The 22,102-nt window shown below is 44.9% G+C and overlaps 1 protein-coding gene across 1 annotated transcript in view; it reads left to right on the top strand.

Moving 5' to 3' along the window:
- The first annotated feature begins 221 nt into the window (after window positions 1–221).
- Window positions 222–22,102, top strand: part of LOC104301166 (putative N-acetylated-alpha-linked acidic dipeptidase) — a 33,758-nt gene continuing 11,877 nt past the window's right edge. Inside the window, exons 1-12 of the mRNA XM_009901517.2 lie at window positions 222–359; window positions 1,731–1,839; window positions 9,288–9,474; window positions 10,872–10,973; window positions 11,706–11,831; window positions 13,940–14,126; window positions 14,956–15,049; window positions 16,888–16,980; window positions 18,872–18,957; window positions 20,075–20,194; window positions 21,438–21,520; window positions 21,746–21,809. Coding sequence (XP_009899819.2) covers window positions 242–359; window positions 1,731–1,839; window positions 9,288–9,474; window positions 10,872–10,973; window positions 11,706–11,831; window positions 13,940–14,126; window positions 14,956–15,049; window positions 16,888–16,980; window positions 18,872–18,957; window positions 20,075–20,194; window positions 21,438–21,520; window positions 21,746–21,809 — 1,369 coding nt within the window. The 5' untranslated portion in view covers window positions 222–241. The remainder of the gene's footprint in view (window positions 360–1,730; window positions 1,840–9,287; window positions 9,475–10,871; window positions 10,974–11,705; window positions 11,832–13,939; window positions 14,127–14,955; window positions 15,050–16,887; window positions 16,981–18,871; window positions 18,958–20,074; window positions 20,195–21,437; window positions 21,521–21,745; window positions 21,810–22,102) is intronic.

The raw sequence follows: 22,102 nt of genomic DNA, 5'->3' as shown, positions 1-22,102 counted from the left end.
CTTCGCCCAGCCGTGATGGCAAGACGGCCTTGTCCCCGGGCGGCAGCGCAGACCCGAGCCCGCACGGGCAGCGCTGCGGTGGCTGCGGGGCGCCGCGCTGAGGCAGGAGCTTCAGAAGTGGCCGCGACCAATGGACGGCGCCTGCCCGCCCCCTGCCGCCTCCGGGGCGGACCGGGCTGCGGCGGGACTTCGGCCGGCGAGGCGGCTGCTACCGGGGGCGTCTCGGAGCGAGTCGGCAGGCATGTGGACGTCCGTCGGCGGTGCCACGGAGCCTTCCGGCGCCAGGGCATCCAGCGGTCGTTTCTGGGTTATCGTCCTGGGAGTAGCGGCCGTGCTTTTCCTCCTCGGGTTCTTCATCGGTACAGTGCAAACGGACTGACACTTCGAATCAGGGACCTCTCCCGGCCACCTCCGGCCTTTCCAGTCGGGGGAGGTGGGTCGGAGAAGGGCCGAGCAAGGGTTGGGTTGGGGGAAGGAGCAGAAGTGTTTTATTGCTCGGCGCTTTGTGCCAGGGGTGCCCGCGGTGAGAGTCCGTACTGGACCGGCCGACGCCTCCTTCCCTTCCTATACTGCATCCCAGCGCTGGTGGCGTCACCGACCCCTCCTGGCATCTCCGGCTCTTCTCAAGAGAAGGGATCTTTTGTCTTTTGGACTGCTCGTTTCTCCATTTCCTTTTAAATAAAGTAGTTATACTGTGGGCAAAAGAAGAGGCAACAGGTTTGTGAGAAGGGAATAGAAAACGGGCCCCTCGACCCTGCCGCGTTAAAAACAGGGAGGTGGGAAGATGAATACAAGTCTGGAGGAGTGCTGACAGAAGGCATGAAATAGACTAATTTACTTGCCCTCCTCCCTGTTGATGCAAGCAGGCAGGCCTGTGGATTGCTGCCACCAGAGATTTCCCCTCCCTACCTCCCCTTTGATTAAAAAATGGTTTAGGATCGGTTTGGAGGAGGTAGGAAAACTAAAGAGCCACTTGTATTTTGAAATTATTCTTGGTATGCACTTGGAGTTAGTGCCATTGGGAAGCCCTGACTGAATTCCACTGTCATGTGGAGAAAGGTCCATTTGCTGTGCCAGTGATCAGTGTCTCACTGGTGTCAGCTTGTTCTAGTTCTCTGCTCCCCACTGATTCTCTTATTTGCATTACCCTTGTAACTGCTGCTGCATTTGCACTGAACATGTCCCATCTCTGACTTAAAAACAGATGTCAGGAACACTTTCTTTCTAGCCAGGTGTTCCTCTCATCACTTACTCTGGTAATGCACACACAGTAAGGGAAGGATGCCAGAATAAGAACCAGGCGGAGCAGAGAGTGAGGAAGGAATTACAAGACATCTGTTCCTTACAAAGGGTGTCTGTTTCTGTGCATTTTTGTAAAGCTACTGCCTTATTACTGAGGTGACTGATGTGACTGACTTGACTGACAGCATCATGTTCTGGTGCTAAAGGAAAAGAGATCAGTCTCCTTAGCATCTACAGTAGAACAAGGGTGATGAACAATATAGTATTTTGTTCTCATTAATATCCACCTAGGTGATTAGGTTCTTTCACTGTATGAGGGATTGCAACTGCCATCACATGCAGCATGCATTAGGTTATGGCTTTTGTCTGTGCAAAAAGAGTTGTAAAATACACAGTGGAAATCTTGTGGTGATGCCAAAGAGAAATGGTGTGTGTCATGGGAATATCACTCTGGTGTTTTTACTGTTGGATTTTCATGTATTGTACAGGATGGTTTGCAAAACCTACAGAAAAGAAGACATCTGTGAGGCCTCCTGAGGACATGAAGGCAGCATTTATGGCTGAAATGAAAGCTGGAAACATCAAGCAGTTTCTTTAGTAAGCAATATGTAGACTAATTGTCTCGGTCCGGAGAGGGAAGGAGACTAGTTCTTTTGAATATTCCCGTGCTGTGAAATTAATCGGCACAAACGAGGCCAAAATATCAACAGCTAGACTATTTATTACATAGAGAAAATGGAAATAAGAAAGGGAGAGGGTGAAGAAAATAGAGAGGGAAAGAGAGAAGAGAGAGAGAGAAGAGGAAAGGAGTTATATTACCACACCCCTCACCCACCCCAAGACAGTTTGAGTCTGTGGAGGAGAGGTGCTGCATGAGGTGCTGGGTTTGTGCTGAGGCTTTGGCTGGAGATGCGATGTGATCCCTCTGGGCAGCCTGGGTCTGTAGAGAAAGGGTGCTGAGGCTTTGGCTGGAGAACAGATGAGGTCCCTCTGGGCAGCATGGGTCAGCTCCATGAGTAGAGGACATGGAGAGAGGGTTCAGTCTGCTTCCTTCCTTCTCAGCGGCATGGTCCTCCTTCAGCGTTTTTCTCTCTGCGTTTTTCTTCCCTTCATTGCGGTTTTCTTCCTCTGTGGTTTTCTTTCCAACTGAGCCAGTAGTGGTCAAGTCTTTTATACAGTTTTTAGTCCTTAGGTATGTGTCCGAGCATTGTCCCTCAGGAATTCAGGAGCCAGGAAATCATAAGTATCCAGGTATCGTTCCCCAGGAAGTCTTTCTGTGTATTCCTGTGTGTTTAGGCAGGGGTCTAGATGGAGGGGGGGGGGAGGGCCTCCGCCTTCCCTTCTCCATCTAACCTGTCCACACACCCATTACACATCAGGAAACAGGTGGAGAGTCCATTGACTCATCACCCTCCCTTCCTGGGGGTATCTGATAGCTGTCTTGAAGGCGTGATGGCTGGGTCCTTGGGTCATTGTTATAGGCCAGCTGCAGTCCAGTGTTATCACGATGCAATCACAAGGTGATTTGCATCCAGGATTGGTACTGTCTGGGCAAGCAGCAAGTGATTTTATCTTTGTTGAGTCACACCAGGAGTAGACTCTTACACCACCCCGTCAATCAAAGATAAAAGCAAGAAAGAAAGAAAGAAAAGAAAGGAAAGGAAAGAAGTTTTAAACAATTTTTTTCAATAGACATAAGTTTTGGTTGGCTAATGGCACAAATCTGTTGTACACCATCATTAGACACAAATTGCATATTGGACACTACACAAGGTGAAAGATTAACAATACTAGCAAAATAGAACAAAATTTAAACAGGTAATTACACAAGGTGAAAGCATCCTTGTTCCTCCTGGAAGCCAGGAGAACAAACCCGTACCCCCCCACCCCGTCAGTCCTTCAGTTTGGAATTGAAGTGAGAGCTTCCATCCAGATCTGAATGTCTGCGGGGCTATGGAAAGTACAGTCCTTGAAGAGATGTCTTCTGCGATGCAAAACTTGAGAGGTCTTCTATATTGTAACAAGACAAGTCCTTCTGACAATACATCAAGTAGAATTCAGCATTATAACTTAAACAACAGGTAATTTTAGCATTAGACTTAAATAAGAAACTCAACCTTAAAACATACAAAACTGGTATTTCCAGGTTCCCATTCAGTCACCCTCTCAGGTGATGTCCCTTGAAAGAGTTTGCTTAATTACTTTGAATGGGCCTGGAAGTATCGTTGATTGTTTCAGGTTCTCTCAAAGCCAAGTTAAACACGAACAAAAACACAAACAAAAGCTTTGTCCCGAGCCACGTACAATTTTCATTTGGTGATCTTCTGACTCATGCTTCACCCCCGACTCACCACTGAGAAGTGAAGCCCTTAGTTGCCCTGGGGGGCATACCCCTCCCCTCACCAAATGGTTTCACAAAGAGAGGAGCAGTGGCCTCAGCCCTCTTTTTAGGCTCAGGCCAGCATTTCACAATGATTTCTAATTGCCTCGTGGGTACCCCATCAACCACTTCTTTTGGGATACCTTTCTTCTGACCCACCCCCCACCAATATTGCCGGGTATTCAAGTGTTCCCTGCCCCTAGCCAGGTGCCTACTAGGAATACGGCGCGACTGGCCCTGGGGGCTTGGTGGGTGAATCATTTTCACATGTCTCAAGCCTCTAGTTTGAGGTTTTTTACTTTCCTCAGGAATATCATACTGCCTGGCATAATCTAATAACTCCCTTCCCAAATCTTCCCATGTCTTGGAAGAAAGTGGGGTATTAGCTATTTCCTTTTGGAGCTGGATACCTCTTATTTTAAGCGAGTCAGGGAGACCCCTGATCAAAGGAGTCATTCTGTTTGCATCCACCAGAAGAGAAAGGGGGGATTCAAAATGATGTTTTAGTTCTCTTTCATAGATCATTTGCAGGCATGCAGCCTTTTGCACATTTTCCATTATCTGATTCATCCCTCCCTGCAGAACTACAGGTTCTCCTCTCTCCTTTGGATCAAACCCCCCTGCCCAATAGGCAGCTCGCTGGGTAAGGCTCCAGGGTCCACTCCTGTTTTTCGTGGTTAGAAAAACATTATCACCCCAATAGCCCATGGCTTCAGCTTCTGTTAACATAATCTGATCACCTCCAGTTTGTGAAACTCGCCACACATATTCCACCTCAGATTCCACAGCAGAGCGTGCAAATTCTTTACGAATTTTGGCCAGCACAGTGTAGGAGAAAGGTGCATCTTTAGTTGTGACAGTGGGGGTAGTTTCCCCATCCTCATATAATACTTCAGTTTTAATGAGAGGTCTCACATGCACAGCAGCTTCCTTAGCAGTTGCCAATTCTGCCCGAGGGTACACAGGGGCAGACTCCAGGTAATTCACACCCTGTTTTGAGTCCAAATACGAATTTTGCCTCCTCTCCTTTTCCAATTGAATTTTAAGATCTGCCACTGCGTCTTTCAAAGTGGCAACATGGCTTTGTAGTGACGAAACTAAGTCCTGCAAAGAGGAAATAGTTGTATTGTCCCGCTCATGCCATTCCTCTTTCTCCTTCACTGAAGCAGCTAAACAGGCGCCTAAAACCGCACAAATAAAACCTTTGCCTTTTCCGGCTTTTGCTCTTGCATCTTTCTGCAGGGCCACAATTCTATCAGCCACACTCTGGAAATTATGCCAATTTTCACGGGCCCAGTCAAGTACCTGTACAGATGGGCGGGCACCGTGAGCTTCTAAAAGGTTAAAAAGCCTCTCACTCCGGGCCATCTCTTTTGTTTCACAAGGCATTTCTTAATAGGGCACTAAGTTTCACAGGGAGTCGGATCAAAACACTGTTTGTACCAACAAAATTTTCCCTGGAAAACGTACACTTTTAAAAAGCTTACTCCAAACTAATCTTCTCCAGGAAAAATGCACAATAGATTTTTCAGGAGAGGTCACACACAAGAAAAAACAACCAATCTGGGCTTCTCAAGGAGGTAACACGATTTCCCTGAGAGAACCCACACTTGCAAAAGCTTCTCGGCTTTTGTACCTCAAATTTTCTGTTACACCGGGACAAGAAACCCTATGTTTCTCAGGGAAGAGTCACTCTGTTTCCCTGAGAGAACACACACTTTACAAATATCACCAAAACTGGGTTTACCAAAACAGGGTACTGAGAATCCTCGGGGAGGCCACACTATAAAATCAACGTTTGTACCCCAGTTAATCTTCCCCGGGAAAGCACACACATGTAAAGCAGGGTACAGAGGATTCTCAAGGAGGTCACACTATAAATTCAAAATTTGTACCCCAGATATTCTTCCTTGAGAAAGCACACACATAGAAAGCTTTTGAGAACTCCCACACAGTCTCTCTGAAAATTTCGCTTCGTCCTTCTCCGGCCACTTCCCTCGCGGGAGAGTGAAAACGCGAATCTGGACTCCGCACTCACTTCGTACTCAGAGTACGTCTCAGACACACACACACATCTCGGGGTTCTCAGAAATACAGGAGTTTTGCTGTGATACTTTCACTGCACGGGAATCCTGCCGACTACGCCAATTAAATGTCTCGGTCCGGAGAGGGAAGGAGACTAGTTCTTTTGAATATTCCCGTGCTGTGAAATTAATCGGCACAAACGAGGCCAAAATATCAACAGCTAGACTATTTATTACATAGAGAAAATGGAAATAAGAAAGGGAGAGGGTGAAGAAAATAGAGAGGGAAAGAGAGAAGAGAGAGAGAGAAGAGGAAAGGAGTTATATTACCACACCCCTCACCCACCCCAAGACAGTTTGAGTCTGTGGAGGAGAGGTGCTGCATGAGGTGCTGGGTTTGTGCTGAGGCTTTGGCTGGAGATGCGATGTGATCCCTCTGGGCAGCCTGGGTCTGTAGAGAAAGGGTGCTGAGGCTTTGGCTGGAGAACAGATGAGGTCCCTCTGGGCAGCATGGGTCAGCTCCATGAGTAGAGGACATGGAGAGAGGGTTCAGTCTGCTTCCTTCCTTCTCAGCGGCATGGTCCTCCTTCAGCGTTTTTCTCTCTGCGTTTTTCTTCCCTTCATTGCGGTTTTCTTCCTCTGTGGTTTTCTTTCCAACTGAGCCAGTAGTGGTCAAGTCTTTTATACAGTTTTTAGTCCTTAGGTATGTGTCCGAGCATTGTCCCTCAGGAATTCAGGAGCCAGGAAATCATAAGTATCCAGGTATCGTTCCCCAGGAAGTCTTTCTGTGTATTCCTGTGTGTTTAGGCAGGGGTCTAGATGGAGGGGGGGGGGAGGGCCTCCGCCTTCCCTTCTCCATCTAACCTGTCCACACACCCATTACACATCAGGAAACAGGTGGAGAGTCCATTGACTCATCACCCTCCCTTCCTGGGGGTATCTGATAGCTGTCTTGAAGGCGTGATGGCTGGGTCCTTGGGTCATTGTTATAGGCCAGCTGCAGTCCAGTGTTATCACGATGCAATCACAAGGTGATTTGCATCCAGGATTGGTACTGTCTGGGCAAGCAGCAAGTGATTTTATCTTTGTTGAGTCACACCAGGAGTAGACTCTTACACTAATGAGTCTGAAAAAGAAAGAAAACCAGCAAACAAGCAGGAAGCAGCCCGAGGATGCCACCAGATAAAGGATGGTGTGCAGGTTCTTTGCCTTAGATTTTATCCACTGTGTCTCAGTCAGCTGTGGTTGACAGAACAGTCCACCTCACCTCTTCTTACTCTTGTTTGTGTTGGAAATAGTTGAGGACTTGTCAGTAATCTCAGTACTTAAAAGTACTTAAAAACTGGCCAAGCTTTTGCTCAGCATTTAGTGGATGCTTGTACAATGCTGTAGTGATTCAGCCTTTCTGATCCGTGTCCTTTTTCAGTCTACAACAGCATTTATCCTACCTTTTTTTAAATGGAAAAATCACTCACTTCAAATTAGGCTGTGTGAATGAACTTCAGTCAGGAGAGATTAAATGGAAGATAGTGGAGTACAGCAATGTAAAAGAGAAGGAAATCATACCAGTGTTTGAGCATTTAGTTCTTCCTACAGCTTAGGCTTTAACAGCTTCTTGCTACCATCTCTTCACACTGTTAGGCTGTGACCAGTTTATGTGTTAATCTCTCACAGTTCCAACCTTGTACTCACTTCCCTGAAGATAAGATTTCAAGCTCTCTCCCTCTGCACACTGAATAGCTACAACAGATACAGTAGATATTAGCTAGTCATTAGACTGTCCCTAATAAACATAATAGTCTCAAAACTATAATTGGTTTTAAGGACAGGGTTTTTTCCCCCATATTTTTTTCATTCCATCTACCCTTTAAATTAGGTGATTTTAAATATACTGTGTTTCTTTTATTCAATCCTAGAAGTAAAGCTGCTAATATTTGTTCCTAAAACTTCAAACAGTGTAAAATAACAATATGGATGGGTTTTAATATTTAAATTACTGTAATTAAATTCCTGATTTCTGTAACTTAGAAGTTTTTACTGCAAGGAAACTGATGATGGGATTTGTTGATTTTAGGGATCTTGTAAACAGATTATTCTTCTCTAAGGAGAATGTAGTGTTTGTTAAGTGCATGTATTTATTCCAGACAGTAAGACACCAGATGTCTTAAGTTTATTGATATAAATTTGCATGTATGTAAAGAAAATGTTAAGAGTATCAGTTTTTAGGAGTAATCAACAAATTTGGGGTTGCCTTTAATTCTCAGCCTGATTAAATAGCATGAAGTGGACAGGCAGTTGGACTAGATGATCATTGTAGATCCCTCCCTTATTCCATTCCATTCCATTCCATTCCATTCCATTCCATTCCATTCTATTCTATTCTATTCTATTCTATTCTATTCTATTCTATTCTATTCTATTCTATTCTATTCTATTCTATTCTATTCTATTCTATACTTGATGGGGTGCTTGGTGCCATGGTTTTGTTGATTAGATGGTGTTGAACTTGATCTCGAAGGTCTCTTCTAACCTGGTCTTTTCCATTCCATTCCATTCCATTCCATTCCATTCCATTCCATTCCATTCCATTCCATTCCATTCCATTCCATTCCAATTCTCACTCTCATTCCATTTCATTCCATTCCATTCCATTCCATTCCATTCCAATTCTAGTTCTAATTCTATTCCATTCCATTCTAGTTCTAATTCTATTTAAAATGTACAGTCCTTTCAGAAGTGCTTTGTTTGATGACTTTGTTCTCACCCCAACAAAGGAATCACAATTTTCCCCAACCTTCCACCCTTTCCTTATTGAAGATCCAGTTTCCTTCATTAATCCAGCTGACAGGACACACGCTTCTGTGTGGAGTTGATGGCAGGGTCATATGACAGGATGAGGATTGCATGGTGTCAATCTCACCCAGCTGGGAGTTTCTTCCTCTCACTTCAGCACAGGGCTTTCTCAGTGGTCTGGACAATTTGCTTTTTCAGACAATAGGTTGCTTGCTATTTATGGCACCTTTCACTGCTTGTTATTCACACTGCATGACTTTTAAGTTGCAAGCTATTGAATTTTTCTGTTCCCTCTTTGTAAACCACTGTGAACTCACCCTCATTTGCCAATGAGACACACTCAGAGTGAACTTCTAGCTATGTTAGTATTTATGCCAAACTTAATTAAAACAGTGGGATCCAAGGAGAATATCCAGTTAATTACAAGTAGAGATCAGAGTAATTATGCACATTTCTAAATGGAATACACAAAGATAATTATACTCAGTTATTTTATCACTTCTCAAGGAAGGTCAGTCTCATTATGCATAGGAATGATTGGCCTAAAGTCACTCAGTAGATGAGGAATAAAGCAAGGACAAGACCCCACAGCTGATGGCATTGTGAAATTCTCCCTAAGCAACATTGCAAGGAAGATACAAAAGGGAAAAAAATAGCTCAGGACAGACAAAAAACTTTTACCTAAACTTTAAAACAGGCAAAGCATAGATGCAGAGGAACCAGGGTCATCATTTAGTCTGGGTTCACCTAGTCATCTGTAGGAGGTTGATTTCCAGTTAGGCTTAGATTAATTCTGATTATGAGCTACAATGCCTGATCTTCTTGACTTGTTGCTTCTTTTCCTCTAGCAATTTTACACAGCTTCCTCACCTGGCAGGAACAAAGGAGAATCTGCATCTGGCACAGCAAGTCCAAGCTGAGTGGAAGGAGTTTGGTTTGGATTCTGTTCAGCTGGTTCATTATGATGTCTTGCTCTCTTACCCAGATGACTCTAAGCCCAACTACATCTCAGTAATTGATGAGCATGGAAATGAGGTACAGGAAACACCGTATTTTGCAACTAGGGGCTAAAATCACCTTCATACTCCTAGGAAGCCTGGGAAGGAAAGCTCTGCTCTGCTCTGGTTGTGATGTTGGACCTGATCCAAAGCACACAGAAATTAGGGGTTCCAGTTTGCTTTTGTATTTTGTATATTTGTCTTATAATGTATATGATAGAAGTACTAATGGCCCTGATTCATCTAACAGACTGACATCCATGGATTAAAGGAGAATTATGTAAGAAAATGGCTTTAGGTAATTTAATTATTAATGTTAAAATTATTTTGTTATTTAGAATGAGGAAAGCAACCATGGTCAGCATGGGAGGTCATTCTGCCCCTGTACTCAGCACTGCTTAGGCCACACCTTGAGTCCTGTCTCCAGTTCTGGGCTCCTCAATTTAAGAAGGACATTGAGACACTTGAATGTGTCCAGAGAAGGGCAACAAAGCTTGGAGGGGTTTGGAGCACAGCCCTGTGAGGAGAGGCTGAGGGAGCTGGGGTTGTTTAGCCTGGAGAAGAGGAGGCTCAGGGGAGACCTTATTGCTGTCTACAACTACCTGAAAGGAGGTTGTAGCCAGGTGGGGGTTGGTCTCTTCTCCGAGGCAACCAGCACCAGAAAAAGAGGACACAGTCTCAAGCTGTGCCAGGGGAGGTTTAGGCTCAATGTTAGGAAGAAGTTCTTCCCAGAGAGAGTAATTGGCCATTGGAATGTGCTGCCCAGGGAGGTGGTAGAGTCACCATCACTGGAGGTGTTTAGGAAGAGACTGGATGGGATGCTTGGTGCCAGGGTTTAGTTGATTAGATGGTGTTGGGTGATAGGTTGGATTTGATGATCTCAAAGGTCTTTTCCAACCTGGTTAATTCTATTCTATTCTATTCTATTCTATTCTATTCTATTCTATTCTATTCTATTCTATTCTATTCTATTCTAATTTGTGTGGATTCATGATGCAATATATTGGTGATTGTGCTTAATTCAGTTTCTTGAAGATTCCGAGTTTAAGCCTCAAGATGTGCTCTCACAAGTAACAGCTGTTCGTTGCAGACTGGCTCTAGTACTTCTAGAGGCTCAAGGGATGAACAGAATGCAAACGTTTTTTACTACTGTGGTCTAACCTGTTCTTACCTGCTGCACTGAGACCAACTTAAGGGAGTCTGTGTTTATGTCAGCAGGATTCCTTGTGAGGAGCAGAGATGACATTTGCAAGATCACAAATTGAACCAGCATGCTAGAAAGCATACTCAGTGCCTGCCAAAGTTTTGGCCACTCCTCATACAGAGTTCTAAAACTATAGTACTTTAAATTGCAAATACATGTGAAATGCCTGAGCAGACAGTACATCTTTACCATATTGCCTGGTTTTCTTTTTATTTTCCCTTTTGCACTAGATTTTCAACACATCATTGTCTGAGCCTCCTCCTCCAGGATATGAGGATGTTAGAGGTGTGGTGCCACCCTACAATGCATTTTCAGCCCAAGGAGTGCCAGAGGTAATGCAGTAGGAAAAAAAACAAGTAGAAATAGCCTTCTGTGATTGCATGACTGGATGGATAGATGAGGGGAGGGCAGTGAACATTGTCTGTCTTGACTGCAGCAAGGCTTTTGACACCATCTCTGACAGCATCCTCACAGGCAAGCTTAGGAAGTGTGGGTTAGGTGAATGAGCAGTGGGGTGGATGGAAAACTGCTGAAAGATAGAGCTCAGAGAGTGGTCAATGGCACAGAGTCTAGTTGGAGGTCCATTACAAGTGGTGTTCCCCAGGGGTAAGTATTGGGTCTAGTCCTGTTCAATATATTTATCAATGACCTGGATGAAGGAATAGAGTGTACCCTCAGCAAGTTTGCTTGGGACATGAAACTGGGAGGGGTGGCTGACACACCAAAAGTCTGTGCTGCCATCCAGTGTGACCTGGACAGGCTGGAGAATGGGGCAGAGAATAGAATAGAATAGAATAGAGTAGAGTAGAGTAGAGTAGAGTAGAATAGAATAGAATAGAATAGAATTAACCAGGTTAGAAAATACCTTTGAGATCATGGAGTCCAACCTATCCCTCAACACGATATGAAATTCAACAAGGGTGGATATGGAGTACTGCACCTAAGGAGGAATAATCCCATGTTTGGGCTGACCTGATGGAAAGCAGCCCTGTGGAAAAAGACCTGGCAGTCCTTCTGACATGCTCATTGATGCTGTGGTTTCAACTTGCACCTCTTTCTCTCAGGGTGAATTAGTGTATGTGAATTATGGCCGCACTGAGGACTTCTTTCTTCTAGAGCGGACAATGGGAATTAACTGCACAGGAAAGATTGTTATTGCCAGATATGGGAAGATCTTCAGAGGAAACAAGGTAATGCCTCTGTATTAAAATGTCACTTGTGCTGTCCTTCAGCTGCTTTCAAGAAACAGAAACACTCCCCTAAAGTGCTCTGAAGATTTTAGCATAGCTGAGTTTTTATAGAGCTGTGTTCAGAAATTAGTAGAACATCTGAAATACATATTGGATATGTACATATGCAGAGCTACAGGCTGGGGGCAGAGTGGCTGGAGAGAGGCCAGGCAGAAAGGGACCTGGGGGTACTGGTTGACAACTGGCTGAACATGAGCCAGCAGTGTGCCCAGGCAGCCAGGAAGGCCAATGGCATCCTGGCCTGGATCAGGAACAGTGTGGCCAGCAGGAGCAGGGAAGTCATTCTGCTCTGTGCTCAGCACTGGTTAGGCCACACCTTGAGTCCTGTGTTCAGTTCTGGGCCCCTCAATTTAAGAAGGCTATTGAGACACTTGAATGTGTCCAGAGAAGGGCAGTGAGGCTGGGGAGGGGCCTCAAGAACAAGCCCTATGAGGAGAGGCTGAGGGAGCTGGGGTTGCTTAGCCTGGAGAAGAGGAGGCTCAGAGGAGACCTTACTGCTGTCTACAACTCTATTGCATAATCTTCTGCGAGCTTTTAAGGGGGTTACTCACTGGTTTACAACACACTACTTTTCACCAGTGAAAAGTGACATGGAAATCATATTCTAGGTCAGATAATATTAACTTGTTTACCACTCTTAAAGATAGTGTGGTGTGGAAATTACATGCCCTCACTGACACTAAGGGATGGTATATTCATTCTTACTAATTTCTAGCTGTGTTTATGTACTGAAGCATTTGACAGCCTGTGTAAAGTCTGCAGAACTGTCATTTTCTGAGTTCCTAATGGTGTGCAAGAATAGGATGGAGGATGAAGGCAAGTACTGTATTTCCCAAATGAAGCTCTGTTATTTCTGAATTCAAATACCCAAATTTAAAACTGTTGAGGGTTAGTTGTCATGCAGTCACTATACATCGTTGTCATTTCCAGTAGCAAAGCAGATTGGAATGTCAGAGTGGCATACATTTCCCTGCTCTCACTCTCTACCAACCAGCATTACACAAGAATAAAGTTGCACAACAACACTTTGTAAAATCAAAACAGCATGTGGGGCAGTTCTGCTGTCATAATAAGCCTAGAGTCACCATCACTGGAGGTGTTTGAGAGGAGACTGGATGAGGCACTTGGTGCCATGGTTTAGTTGATTAGATGGTGTTGGGTGATAGTGTGGACTCAATGATCTCAAAGGTCTTTTCCAACCTGGTTAATTCTATTCTATTCTATTCCTCTCCTCTCCTCTCCTCTCTGAACCTCTCTGAACCTCTCCTGTCCTCTCCTCTCCTCTCCAAACCTCTCCTCTCTGAGCCTCTCCTCTCCTCTCTAAACCTCTCCTCTCTGAACCTCTCCTCTCCTCTCTGAACCTCTCCTCTCCTCTCTGAACCTCTCTGAACCTCTCTGAACCTCTCCTCTCCTCTCTGAACCTCTCCTCTCCTCTCCTCTGCTCTCTGAACCTCACCTCACCTCAGCTCACCTCTCCTCACCTCTCCTCACCTCTCCTCTCCATACCTCTCCTCTCCAACCCTCTCCTCTTCTTTGCAGTTAGTGTTGTTCATAGCCAGAGAGTTTCAAGCTCTCCCATGGTAATCTTTTTGTGCAGTCTGAACTCTGAGATATGTTCCAGAGATCATTTAGGTAAATAAGGTAAATACCTGACTTCCTGAAAGGTAAGGCTGCAGCAACATGATTACATTTTGTCCCATCTATGATGTGTGTGTTTCAACTCAGTTATTTTGCTGATCTAGATGACAGAATACAAACTCCTGGTATGCAGTAATACTTTGGAGGATGTTTTCCTTGATGCTGCAGTAATCTCCTAGATAAAACTCAAAGCAACAGCAAACCTTTCACTCTCATATGGAACCTGATATCTGCATATATGTTTTTGGGAAATGTTATGCTATGAGGCAGTTGTGGCTCTTTTACTTATCCCAAGCATTGTAAAAGGCCCTAAGGAATTATCACTGTAATTTATACTACTTTCATTTGCCCCTTGAACTCTGCTGCCAAGCTATAAAGGACTGGATAGGGACTGCAGACGTGCTTTGCAGGTGAAGAACGCTGAACTGGCAGGTGCCAAGGGAATTATTCTGTACTCTGACCCTGCTGACTACTGTGCCCCAGGAGTAGATCCCTATCCAAATGGCTGGAACCTTCCAGGTGGAGGAGCCCAGCGTGGAAATGTGTTAAACTTGAATGGGGCAGGAGATCCTCTGACACCAGGTTATCCTGCAAAAGGTGAGTGATGCTGGAGAAGTCATGCTCTGACAGTCTAGTTTCAGGAAAGAGGCAATGGGGATGTTCTTTTCCTTGGAACAAAGTACATTTTTTGTTGGTATTTCTGTGCTTAAAAGGGGCAGCTCAGCACTTCACATTAGTAGGTTACTTCTGTATATAAATGACAGAAAGTAAGGGGATAAGTGAGCCACACAGTACAGTGCTGGGGTGCTTAACTTCACAGACATACCCAAGTTAGCCCAGAGATCATAACACAGTTATTTGACATCTGAAGCCCGAGTCAGCAAGGAGCCAGCCTGCACAGCTTACAGGTTTCTTTGCTTTTGGAGCTCTCCTTTCTGCAGGGTTTGGGCTGCTTTCCCTCCACAAGAGCTACTACTGGCAATGCTGAGATCTTTCATGCTGGAACTTAGGTCACCTGGCTGCTGCTGAGGCTTCTTCTGAGAAGATGAACATTCCCCACTGATTCATCACCTTCACCTCATGCTTCCTCAGTTGTTTATCTGAGCTCTACCAAAGCTGTTTCATTTAGCACATAACCCAGATCACTTTGACTGAAGTGCATTAAGAACCTCATACCATCACTTAAGGCAGCATATCTGAGGGAGGCTCAAGAAGAGGGAGGGCTTGAGCATAACTCCTATGAGGAGAGGCTGAAGGAGCTGGGATTGTTTAGCCTGGAGAAGAGGAGGCTCAGGGGAGACCTTATGGGTCTTTACAACTCCCTGATCTCTGAGGTCTTTTCCAACCTTATTGATTCTATGATTCTATGATTCTGTGATTCCTTCTGAGAGTTTTAAATATGAAAACTCCTGTCTTTTGCTTTCAGAATACACCTACCGAGTGGACAAAGCCAGGGGGGTAGGTCTCCCAAAAATTCCGGTTCATCCCATAGGCTACCATGATGCTGAATCACTACTGCGGTGAGTGTGTGCGCCGTGAGGAGGGCTAAGGAGACTGCTCTTTGGAAGTTTGCAGAGGACTGGAAAAAAAAGTGGCTGGAGAGCGGCCAGGCAGAAAGGGGCCTGGGGGTACTGCTTGACAGTAGGCTGAACATGAGCCAGCAGTGTGCCCAGGGGGCCAAGAAGGCCAATGGCATCCTGGCCTGCAGGAGCAGGGAGGTCATTGTGCCCCTGTACTTAGCACTGGTTAGGCCACACCTTGAGTCCTGCATCCAGTTCTGGCCCCCTCAGTTTAGGAAAGATGTTGAGATGCTGGAAGGTGTCCAGAGAAGGGCAACAAAGCTGGGGAGGGGTCTGGAGCACAGCCCTGTGAGGAGAGGCTGAGGGAGCTGGGGTTGCTTAGCCTGCAGAAGAGGAGGCTCAGGGGAAACCTTATTGCTCTCTACGACTACCTGAAAGGAAGTTGTAGCCAGGTGGGGGTTGGTCTCTTCTCCGAGGCAACCAGCACCAGAACAAGAGGACACAGTCTCAAGCTGTGCCAGGGGAAGTTTAGGCTGGATGTTAGGAAGAAGTTCTTCCCAGAAAGAGAGATTGGCCATTGGAATGTGCTGCCCAGGGAGGTAGAGGAGTCACTGTCACTGGAGATGTTTAAGAAGAGACTGGATGAGGCACTTGGTGCCATGGTTTAGTTGGACTTGATGATCTCTGAGGTCTTTTCCAACGTGGTTAATTCTATTCCATTCCATTCTGTCTGGCACACTTTTAATATTTTAATGTTTCTCAGAAGTTCATGTCAAAAAATACAAATTCTTTAGAGCAGGTGAATAAATATCAGGTAATTGCAATCCCTGGAATTACTGCATTGCTATTTGTGTTCAGTGAGAAATAAGCATCTCATCTTTGACAATGGAACAAGAAAAGGTCACTTGGACTGATGAAATTCATCCAGTTTTAGGGATCTTTGACACACATCACCTGTTATGCTACTGCGTTAAACAGAGTCCAGGAACAGGCACTGCCAGTCCTGTTAAACTGTTTGAATGGTCCAAGTTACTGTCTGCTAATTCAAATGCAAATGCTGTTCAGGGCAGCAGAAAGTTCCACTTACAAGAGGCAGCTTGTATGCAAAACCTTTGGAGACCAGCACTGTTTTGAAAGACATTCCAAGCTGATCTCAATGCACAGGACTGTTCTTCTATGTTAACTTACTGGTGTAGCCAAAGAGATAGACTAGACTAGACTAGACTAGACTAGACTAGAATAGAATAGAATAGAATTAACCAGGTTGGAAAAGACCTTCAAGGCCATTGAGTCCAACATATCATCCAACACCATCTAATCAACTAAACCATGGCACCAAGTGCCTCATCCAGGCTCCTCTTAAAACACCTCCAGTGATGGTGACTCCTCCACCTCCCTGGGCAGCACATTCCAATGGCCAATCTCTCTTTCTGTGAAGAACTTCTCCCTAACATCCAGCTATGATTCTGTGAATGTCACAGGTAGCACCTCTGCACCTGAGTGACATCATTTGAGTCCTTCATGTTATTAAAGACAGATTAAACTCACTCGTCCTACACCACCAGTAGAATGGAATGGAATGGAATGGAATGGAATGGAATAGAATAGAATAGAATAGAATAGAATAGAATAGAATAGAATAGAATAGAATAGAATAGAATAGAATGAACTTATTCATCTGTGGAAGCTTGTATTATTAATACAAAGACAAAGGGCATCACTCTGGTCTGTGTGTGCAAGGGACCTAACAATATGTGGTTCCTGGTTCCTTATTTGTGTTTGGTGCTATTTTAAGATGTTTATACCTAATAATTTCTTTATTTTTTTCATCATAATAGTGACATGGGAGGACAAGCACCACCAGAGAGTAGCTGGAAAGGAAGTTTGAATGTATCTTACAATGTTGGTCCAGGTTTCACAACAACTGCAAGGTCAGTTTTGTTTCATAAGGAAAGCATGCTTGGGATCAGAGAAAAACAGATAGAGAAATGTGACTGAGGATAGAGTAGTTGGGGTTATGTGAGCTGAAATGTGCTCAGTGGAGAGCTTCAGCAGATTTACATCTTGATTGGATGGGCATCAATGAATTGCTTCAGTTTGTAGATAGTCTTGAACCACTGGCCACAACAACCCCACGCAGTGCTACAGGCTGGGGTCAGAGTGGCTGGAGAGCGACCAGGCAGAGAGGGACCTGGGGGTGCTGATCGATGGTAGGCTGAACATGAACCAGCAGTGTGCCCAGGCAGCCAAGAGGGCCAATGGCATCCTGGCCTGCATCAAGAACAGTGTGGCCAGCAGAAGCAGGGAGGTCATTGTGCCCCTGTACACTGCACTGGTTAGGCTGCACCTCAAGTACTGTGTCCAGTTCTGGGCCCCTCAGTTTAGGAAAGATGTTGAGTTGCTGGAAGGTGTCCAGAGAAGGGCAATGAAGCTGGGGAGGGATTTGGAACACAAGCCCTATGAGGAGAGGCTGAGGGAGCTGGGGTTGCTTAGCCTGGAGAAGAGGAGACTCAGGGGTGACCTTATTGCCATCTACAACTACCTGAAGGGAGATTGTAGACAGACAGATGTTGGTCTCTTCTCCCAGGCAACCAGCACCAGAACAAGAGGACACAGTCGCAGGCTGCACCAGGGGAGGTTTAGGTTGGATGTTAGGAAGAAGTTCTACACAGAGAGAGTGATTGCCCGTTGGAATGGGCTGCCTGGGGAGGTGGTGGAGTCGCCGTCATTGGAGCTGTTCAGGAGGAGACTTGATGGGGTGCTTGGTGCCATGGGTTAGTTGTTTGGGTGGTGTTGGATTGGTTGATGGGTTGGACACGATGATCTTGAAGGTCTCTTCCAACCTGGTCTGGTCTATTCTATTCTACTCTACTCTACTCTACTCTACTCTACTCTACTCTATTCTATTCTATTCTATTCTAACTTCACTGTCCTTTAGGAAGCATCTAGCTTTTGGCAAAATATTTGATGAGACTGATTATTTTTTTGTGAGAATTGAATTTGTCATCTTCTTTTCAAACTCCTGTGGGCCTTACCTGATTGCCTTGCAGCAAATAGGATCAAGCTACATCCTGAAAAAAAGCTGTTAACTACAATGTCCTTTTTATTGCTTCAGATTGTTTTTAGTAAGTAGAGTTTAGAGCTAAAGTCCTGGTGTTTCAGTACTGGCTGGGCTGTTATGCTGGCCTGATATTAACAGTTTGACCTATTCCCTATGTCTTAGTCATGCACCATAATAAAATATATCTGAAAAATATATATAGACAACCCTTGTTGCACCTCCAGCTCTGTGGTAGATAAAAGGTCTCTTGATGCAGCCCTCTAGATGCTTAGAACTGTTTACCTTTTTAACATTAGATGGTTTTAATTTTTCTTTCACCCTTCCAAATTGAAAATCAAGCTTCTAGCAAAAAAAATCTTTGGAGTTCTGAGCCTTTAATGCATGTAAATCCTACTGACATCAATGACAGCACATGGCTCTCAAGGGCTAAATGCTGTTTACAGTTGTACAAGTATAAATGCAGAAAAAAGCTACGCTGAAATCTTTTCAGATTTACAGTCTCACAGTATCACTAAGGTTGGAAGAGACCTCAGAGATCATCGAGTCCAACCTGGCACCACAGACCTCATGAGTAGACCATGGCACCAAGTGCCACGTCCAATCCCCTCTTGAACACCTCCAGGGATGGTTTGATGGTTAAGGCAGATTCTGGCCAAACTGCTTCTCTTACAATTCACATTGTGCACTTCTAAAAGATGTCAAGATGGTTTATTGTCTAATCTGGTGGCTTTTCTCTTTGAATTTTCTTCCCAATACACTAGGAAGGTGAAAATGCACATTCATAGCAACAATGAAGTAAGAAGGATTTACAATGTGATTGGTACCATCAGAGGTACAGTAGAGCCAGGTAAAATCATCTATCTTCAGTGTAATGGGAGCATGCCTTATGGAATCAAGTTACTGTCTGGTGAATTCTTTAGAACTGGCTGAAAGATGTCTTTGGAGCTTTAAAATGTCTTTTGCCTTCCTATGATGTGTATTATAAACTGTTAAGTTTTGTTCCCTGATGCCTACATGGAAAATCATCATCAGTAAATTTGCAGATGACACCAAGCTGGGGGCAGGGGTTGATCTGTTAGAGGGTAGGAGGGCTCTGCAGAGGGACCTTGACAGGCTGGACAGATGGGCAGAGTCTAAGGGCATGAGATTGAACAATCTAAGTGCTGGATTCTACACATTGGCCACAACAACCCCATGCAGTGCTACAGGCTGGGGTCAGAGTGGCTGGAGAGCAGCCAGGCAGAAAGGGACCTTGTGGGTACTGGTTTACAGCAGCTGAACATGAGCCAGCAGTGTGCTCAGGTGGCCAAGAAGGCCAATGGCACCCTGGCTTGCATCAGAAATAGTGTGGCCAGCAGGAGCAGGGAAGTCATTGTGCCCTGTACTCAGCACTGGTTAGGCCACACCCTGAGTCCTGTGTCTAGTTCTGGGCCCCCCAGTTTAGGAAAGATGTTGAGTTGCTTGAAGGTATCCAGAGAAGGGCAATGAAGGTGGGGAGGGGTCTCAAGCACAGCCCTGTGAGGAGAGGCTGAGGGAGCTGGGGTTGTTTAGCCTGGAGAAGAGGAGGCTCAGGGGAGACCTTATTGCTGTCTACAACTACCTGAAAGGAGGTTGTAGCCAGGTGGGGGTTGGTCTCTTCTCCCAGGCAACCAGCACCAGAACAAGAGGACACAGTCTCAAGCTGTGCCAGGGGAGGTTTAGGCTGGATGTTAAGAAAAATTCTTCCCAGAAAGAGAGATTGGCCATGGGAATGTGCTGCCCAGGGAGGTGGTGGAGTCACCATCCCTGGAGGTGTTTAGGAAGAGACTGGATGGGGTGCTTGGTGCCATGGTTTAGTTGATTAGATGGTGTTGGGTGATAGGTTGATGTTCTCAAAAGTCTTTTCCAACCTGGTTAATTCTGTATTCTGTAAATCAGATATTACTAAAGTTTTCTAAGTAAACTTCCAGAATTGGTTTCTCTAGACAGGTATGTCATCCTGGGAGGTCACCGCGACTCTTGGGTGTTTGGCGGCATTGATCCTCAGAGTGGAGCTGCTGTGGTTCATGAGATTGTGAGGAGCTTTGGAAAACTGAAAAGGCAAGGTAAGAAAACGAAAGAACAAAGCACACCAAAGTCATAGCTCTCAGCAGTGCCCATTGATTTCCCTGCAATTGAAGCATATGCTTAAAATTAAACGTATTTATCTCACTGATCTCTCAGATAAGCATGCTGCTCTTCAGCTGTTAAGTATTTCCAGTGGCAAACTTGCTATACGTGAGGTTCTTCTGCTCAAGAGAAAGTACACTTAAAGAAAAACAAAACACAGAGTGGAAGACACTGGAAGTAATACAACATTTAGGTTAAATTGAGTACTGTGTATTTGTGGCTGGTCAGACTTGATAAACTCGGTGGTCCTGTGAGACTGATGCAGAGGTGGACTCATCAAGGCTTCGTGAGAGCAACATCAAGAGCCTTCTTAGCACATCACTGGTTTGGAGACAGACCCAAGAATAAAAGCAGCATGTCTGTGTATGCAGAGAGTGAGCTGTGCAAACATAGTAGGAGGCAATGGTTAAAAATACCTCATGCTTAGTTACATGAAAACAGGAACAAATGTCACCTTTACCAAGTTTCTGCTGCTGTCAGAGCAAATGCTATCTCCCTATCTAACATCCCTCAGAAAGAAGCTCTGAGGCTTTCTTTGCTGCCCCAAAAAAATCTATTGACATTTAGTTTCTATTCCCTTCCAGTTATTGGCTATCAGGAGAAAGTGTCTTTGGAATGAGAGTTGGAAAGATGAAAAAGTTCCAGTCACCTGAAAGAAATCTTTGGGCACAGATGCCTCTGTGATACAGCAGCAGAGCAGTAGAGTCTGTTCCATTAGGCCTGTGTTTAAATCAAATGCAGAACTTCAAATGGAAGGTCTTCATTTTGAAGGTGACCTGTCAAAGTTACAGACCATTCCTGAGGTTTTGAAACCCAGCATTTGGGAGACAGGTCAAAGAAACTCAGTAATAGATATGAAAACATGCCAAACACTTCTCTGTTGAAGTGGACCCTGATGTATATAATGTGTTCTGACTTGAAGAGAGTAATCACAGTAGAAAGGCTTTCTTTCAAGAATCTTTCTTGCAGTTAAAGCTGACAGAGGAAAAAGAATGCATTCTTTGGGACAATACTGAAGCAGGAGTGAGATTACTACAAAATTAGCAAACCATTATTAGGTCAGCGAAGAAGTTTGCGTTAAAGGTCCTAAACCCCAACCTTCCCCACGGATCAGGACTCAGGACCTGTAAAAACCAGTCTTTATTTCTGTAACACAAATTTCATCATCTTTTATTGCAGGATGGGGGCCAAGGAGGACAGTGATATTTGCAAGCTGGGATGCAGAGGAATTTGGCTTGTTAGGATCAACAGAGTGGGCTGAGGTAAACCAGTAGTGTACACAGAAAATGTTGCACGATGGAAGATCCCTTCCTCCCTCTTTCATTCTTTCTCCCCTCTTTCTTCCTTTCTTTCTCTCCACCTCTTTCCCAAGAATTTAGGGCTCCTTGCAGTTTCTGATGTCTTTCCCTGAAACAGCTGTTACTTCTATGAATGGGAAAATAGTTCCAAGGAAAAAAAAGTTTATCAGCCTTTTCTTCTTCTCACAGGAAAATGCCAAAATACTGCAAGCACGGGGAGTGGCTTATATCAATGCAGATTCCTCCGTCGAAGGTACACAGTTTTGACTTGTGCTTTACAGGGGTAGTGACATACACAAAGAGGAGGCATTTTGGCTTGGAGATCCATGAAAGCTTCGATGTGAGAATTTTGTTTCTTAAGTCTGGGAGTAGATATGGGGGGAAACTGTGACCCAGAGTCAGAGTGTGTCCTCCAGTTACTCCTGTTCCTCCAGGCCAGCAGGAGCAGGAAGGTCATTCTCCCCCTGTACACCGCACTGGTTAGGCCACACGTTGAGTCCTGCATCCAGTTCTGGGCCCCTCAGGTTAAGAAAGATGTTGAGCTGC

Source organism: Dryobates pubescens, chromosome 10, assembly GCF_014839835.1.
Source record: "Dryobates pubescens isolate bDryPub1 chromosome 10, bDryPub1.pri, whole genome shotgun sequence".
NCBI classification, from domain to species: Eukaryota; Metazoa; Chordata; class Aves; order Piciformes; family Picidae; genus Dryobates; species Dryobates pubescens.
The sequence above is the reverse complement of the archived record's forward strand: the minus strand, read 5'-3'. Positions and strand labels throughout refer to the sequence as shown.